Source organism: Microtus ochrogaster, unplaced genomic scaffold (genome assembly GCF_000317375.1).
Source record: "Microtus ochrogaster isolate Prairie Vole_2 unplaced genomic scaffold, MicOch1.0 UNK31, whole genome shotgun sequence".
Lineage (NCBI taxonomy): Eukaryota > Metazoa > Chordata > Mammalia > Rodentia > Cricetidae > Microtus > Microtus ochrogaster.
Window position 1 is genome coordinate 1,090,851 of NW_004949129.1, and position 6,084 is coordinate 1,096,934.

Below are 6,084 nucleotides of genomic sequence, written 5' to 3' on the forward strand. Positions count from 1 at the left end.
TAAAATCACAAATAAATAGACAAACTAAGAAAAATTTTAAAAGACTCAAGTAAAGAGAAAGAAGGAAAAAAGAATGTAAGAAAGCAAAGAAGTGAAAGAGGAGACACAGTCACAAGGTATAATGTCTGTTTCTTATTTTATGTATGTTAGCGTTTGGTACACCACAGGGTTGCATTGCCCATAGAGACCAGAAGAGGGCACCAGATCCCTTGGAACTGGAGTTACAGATGCAGCGAGCTCTGGAAGAACAGCCAGTGCTCTTAACTGCTGAGCCCTCCCACTGGCCCCGTTTGCTCTCCTTTTATTGGTAGTTTGTAACTCCTCTGGTGCCCACAGTAGCACTGGACTGAAATTAACTGACGGACACTGCTAGGTCCCGAGTGGCTTCTAAGCACACAGACTGTGACAAAACTTTATTTGGGAAATAGTTGAACGTGGAGACACCAACCAAAAGCTGTTCTAAACAGAGACTGCACAGGAGTGGTCCAGCGACCTTGTTCATCCTCTCCTGCCCGTTTGCCCTCCCCTCCACCGTACTATTTGCCACCAAAAGCTCTACCGACAGTCAATAAATACTCCCTGTACCTAGCTTGATCATGAAAAATAGGCACTAGAATATTTTCTGGGACAGGCAGGACATAAAGGTTGAGTTCCATTCTCAACGATGCAAAGATACATCATGAGCAATAAATAATGCCCATCCAAAGGTGGAATTCTTGTTCATCTAAAGACATGCAACATGCTGAATGGTGGTGGTGGTACAGGCCTTTAATCCCTGCACTCGGGAGGCAGAGACAAGTGGATCTCTGTGAGTTCGAGGCCAGCCTGAGTTCCAGGACAGCCGGGGCTGTTACACAGAGAAACCCTGTCTCGGAAGGAAAAAAGAATGCAACATGAATATCTGAAATGTAAAAATGAAGATACCTGGAACCTATTTGCCAACAATAAAAAAAGGATGGTTGGTACTTGCAAGTCATTCTGCAAAGAGCATACCCCATAACAAGTGTCATTTGTTCAATCCTTTACTGGTCAAAATAGCACATAACTTAGGCATAGCACTGGCCTGACAGCCCTAGCCTTTGCAGTTTGGCCCTTTGTTTTGAGCTCTCATGGATCAGACAACCCCTGGCTCGCTGCCAGACACCCAAACCCTCACTTCTGAATGTTCTAGTCCACTGAAAACTCCGTCGGTTCTTGGTGTTTCTGACTGCAGTTAAAGGGACCACCGAGAACTAATCGGTTATCTTTGGTAGGTCCTTACAGCGGACCCAGGGAGCACTCCACATGAGGGAGCACCATTTACTAACAAACCCTAACACCTCAGTCCGGAGCAGGGTTGTGTTTAAATGTGTGATGAAAGGCCTTTAATCCACTAAATACACTAGACAGTTTGCAAGTCACAGAGTCCAGATGAGTCTCCGGAATAGATGTCACAGGCAGAAGAAAAGCCACACGGATGCAACTGAAAGAAAGTGCAAATGTGCATTTAAGGGAGACAGATAAAGAGAAGGAAATCCTGCAGATTGTCTGTGTTCATTTCCACGCTGACTCGTTACCCAGAGTATTGGAGGCAGCAAAGGTCCCAGGAACCGCCTGCCCCATTGATCCATTCTGAAAAGACCCAGGGAAGTATATCCTAAGAAGTTAATTTGAGAGATGGGGATATGGCTCCACAGATAAAGAGCTTCCTACGTGCCTGAGGACCTTAGTTCAGATGCCCTAAACTCACATAAAACCCAGGTATACTTGTGCACACTTGTAACCCCAGCACTGAGGGGACAGAGAAAAGTGGACCCCGGTGGTTCACAGGGCAGCTGATGCAGCTGGAATGGTGAAGTCCAAGTTCAGTGAGGGACTCTGCCTCGATGATGATGATGATGATGATGATGATGATGATGATGATGTAGAGACATGATAGAAAAAGACTTTCTGAATTCAATCTCTGACCTCTACACTCTTCTGCACAACTGGTTGCACATACACACACACACACACACACACACACGCACGCGCACGCGCGCGTACAAAAAAGGAAAAATTCAATTTTGAAGTTTTGAATGTCAATTTAAAGAACAAATAAGAAAAAATTAGGGATGTTGATCACTGGTGCAACACTGCCTGCATTTGCAAGTCCCTGGGTCCCCAAGCTAGAGCCCCAGAATTACAAATAAGTAAAGCTAAAAGAAGGAGGGAGGGAAGGAAGAAGGGAGGGAGGGAGGAGTTGGATGGCCTTCTTGCTGGTCAGAGGGTGCAGTTTCTCATGGCCTGGCATCTTTCTCCAAAGTTCGACAACTTGAAAACTCTCCTCCCGACCCCCCACCAATCAAGACTTCCAGCATCCTATCTGCCATTATCTAGGGAATGTCTCTAGGCCCAGAGGATTGACCTTATCTGAACGCTGTCACTGTGTGGAAGCCTGGAGGCCTAATTTATCTCTAGGGTGACCCTGCTAGAAGCCTTTCCCCTGCTGCACTCGTACACTAGGAGCTTTGCTGTAGGACGCTGCAGCCACACGCGAAGCCTTACGATAGGAGCCTGTCACTTAATGCAAATTAGGATCTGCTCAGGCTCCCCAATACTGTATATTCCCTCTGCTCTGGAATAAAGCTGAGCTCACTCACCAAAGTCATCTCCCAGAGGGCTGTCTCTGCTGTACCCACAGCCATCAGAACCCTGTCTCTCACTTCTGCTTCCTCCACCCTCGTGGACCAATGGGCCAAAGATCCCAAGGAAGAAGGAGACCCGCAGAAGGAAGGGAAGATGGAAAGAGGTAAGGAGAGAGGGTTACCGGCATTATAAAACATGTCAAGAGAAAAACGATAACAAATTAAAAAGAACACCTCCACCATCCTATACTTCCTCGGTTAAGACCAGAAAGTTCGGATATCCCCAGACACATCATAAACAAAGCCATCAAACACCTCCAGTACAGACGACAGCTACAGCCACACACACACACAGCGGAAAAAATCCGACCCCTTTGAATGCTGTCTCTCCTGGCCTTTCACAGAAAGCTCTCTGCCCCCAGGCTCTTTGGCTTCTCAGTTCCATCGGATTTCTTCTACTTTACCTTTGTTCCTTTCTTAAAACTGCCTTAGCCCAATTTATCAGGGTGGAAAGATTCCACTTCATAACTTCCAAAGGAAGAAAAACTCGCTCACTTGCCAGCTACTGCATTTGATTCCCAGAATCCATGTAAAAGAGGAAAGCGCAGGGAGGGGAGGCAGAGCAGGCAGATCCCTGAGGCTTTTTGGCCAACCAGTCTGGCCCATGTGCATGCACGTGTGTGTGTGTGTGTGTGTGTGTGTGTGTGTGTGTGTGTGTGGTGTGTGTGTGTGTGTATACAAATAATAAAGGTAATTATCACCTAATTTAATAATGAAGACACAATAAAGTCAGCTTAAGGAAAAGCTAATGAAGGGAGAACATTTCAATTATGAAAACTCAGTCACTTGAGCATAAAGCCATACTCAAGCATGTAAACCTTTGCAAACAAAACCTTTTCAAAGTCGTGATAAAAGACACACATCAAGCTTACCGTCATAATCACTTGACATATACAGTTCAACAGTGTGACGCGCACTCACACTCTCGGTGCACGTGACCTACTGAAGCCTTCCCGCCTGCAAAGCTCACACACTACCAACTCAACAGCTGCTGTGGGACTCCCCCCTCCCTGCCCAGCCCTGGCATCACCACTCCAGTCTATGTCTGCGATGTGACGCCTCCAGGAACTTAATGCAAGTGGAATCAAATATCGGTGATCTTTTATGTTTTTAATTTGCACGTTTGTTTTGTATTTGTGCATGCCCTCCAGTGTGCACGTGCTGTGGGGAACTCTGAAGGTCAGGTGACAACTTGCAACAATCAAGTCTCTCCTTCCACATGAGTTCAAATATCAAATTTGGGTGGTCAGACTTGGCAGCAAGCACCTTTATCGACTGAGCCACATCACTAGCCCCATTGCTTCTCTCTCCCTCTCCCTCTCCCTCTCTCTCTCTCTCTCTCTCCCTCTCTCTCTCTCTCTCTCTCTCTCATTCTCTCTCTATCCCCACCCTCCCATCTTGTTGGTTTTTCTAGGCAGGGTTTCTCTGTGTAGTCCTGAAGACCAAGTTGACCTAGAACTCACAGAGATCCACCTGCCTCTGCCTCCCAAATGCTGTGATTAAAGGCGTGCGCCACCACCGGCCAGAACTGCTAGTCTTTTAAAGTGACACTTTTAAACCAGAGGAACTAGTAGCCAAGATAAGAGGAAATATCTATACCACAAAAGGACGGAACAACACAAAGCTGAAAGTGAATCGGGAGGTCCCAGAATGAAGATCCTAAGATATGATGGCCCTGATCATAGCATGAGGAATCAGAAATCAAAGTCCTCAGCTGGGCAGTGGTGGCGCAGGCCTTTAATCCAAGCATGTGGGAGGCAGAGGCAGGAGGATCTCTGTGAGTTCGAGGCTAGCCTGGTCTACAAGAGCTAGTTCCTGGACAGACATCAAAGCTACAAGGAGAAACCCTGTCTCGAAAAACAGAGAGAGATAGAGAAGAAAGAAATGAAGGTCTGTTTTTTCTAAATATCCTTTAGACAGAAACAGAAACCTAAATTAAGACTGGACAGATTGGAACAATTCCAGATCTCCCCCGGTGTAAATTACTCCCCTGCATATTAACAGCGGTTTCAGATTCCTCTTCCCAGTTGCCTTCAGAACAGAGGCCTCAGTTCCTCTCCATTTCTGAAGACTTAGATCTTGCTGTTACTGTAAAATGAGAGCAGAGGGCTGGAGGTATCTCTCCGTTGGTAGCATGCTTGCTCATAGCGTGCTTGCCTGGAGACCACAAAGGCCTGGGTTCAGTCCCCAGACCAGTATAAAACATGGTGGCACATGTCTACAGTCGCAAACCTCCGGAGGTAGAAGCAGGAGGACCAGAAGTGCAGTGTGTCCTCGGCCAGCCTAGACTACACAAGACCTTATCTCAAGGTGGGAAGTGGGGCGGGAAGGAGCAGATTCCAATCAGAAAGGCGCGCAGGAGGCATTGGCAGCCTTGCCCAGGTCTCATGCTAGAACAACCTGAAACCTTATTGGGTCATTCTCGGTCAGTATCTACCTGAATGAGCATGTCAACAATACTCACGGGAAGTATATGATTAACTTTTCCTATTCACTGTGAAAAGAAAAATTAGTTCCTCTTAAATTAGCAAGAAAGAAATTACCAAATCAAAGAAGAGCTCCATTAAATGCAAAATCAATTCTAATGCTATCACTAATTTTGACTTTGATAACAATATAAACAAAAAAACTACATGTTGAGGAACGTGTAGTTGAACACACCGAGGAGTTTTAATTACATTTGATAATCAGGGATACGCTCTGACGTTGGGAAATCACGCAGCAAATTAAATGGAATGGAACTGTATTTTCTGAAGAAATTACCAGCCATCAAAACCTCTCAAAGATTAGAACAGTAATTCTGAAAAGAAAAAAAAAAATGGCTCCACCTTATCTTTTCTAACGTCTGACCCAGCCTCATAAAAAGAGCCAGTAGAGTAGGTTTATGGAAAAGGAATTATCCAATTAGGGATTAACAAAACTGTAGCAGGGATTAGGAAATGACAGAGAAAAAGGAACACCCTGCTGGCGTGTATAAAAAAGCCAAGAGGCAGCCAAGAACAGCTCTCTCCACCTTCTCCAGTCTCCCGAGACAGCTCAGCACTGGCAGGAGCAGCATGGAGTGCTCAACTCAGAGATGGTCCTGCTCCTCTCGAGTCTCCTCCTCCGGGGCCTCGGGCAGGGGGGCGCATGCCGGTGGAAGCATCTACAGCAATGGGAGCAGCTGTGGGCTGGGGGCAAGTCCTTCCTGGGCCTTCCAGGGAAGCAGCAACAGTTGTGGCCTGAGTGGGGGACCTAAGGGCGGCTTTGGAAGTGGCGCTGGAGGGGGCTTTGGTAGCTGCGTGGTAACGGGTGGGTTTGGAGCAGCCTCTGGCTTTGGTGCGGGCTCTGGCTTTGGTGGGGGCTCTGGCTTTGGTGGGGGCTCTGGCTTTGGTGGAGGCTCTGGCTTTGGTGGAGGCTCTGGCTTTGGTGGAGGCTC

At 46.9% G+C, this 6,084-nt stretch overlaps 1 protein-coding gene across 1 annotated transcript in view; it reads left to right on the plus strand.

The window, feature by feature from the left end:
* Positions 1-5,722: 5,722 nt before the first annotated feature.
* Krt24 (keratin 24) overlaps positions 5,723-6,084 on the plus strand; it is a 6,198-nt gene continuing 5,836 nt past the window's right edge. The window contains exon 1 of the mRNA XM_005368249.3: positions 5,723-6,074. Coding sequence (XP_005368306.1) covers positions 5,723-6,074 — 352 coding nt within the window. The remainder of the gene's footprint in view (positions 6,075-6,084) is intronic.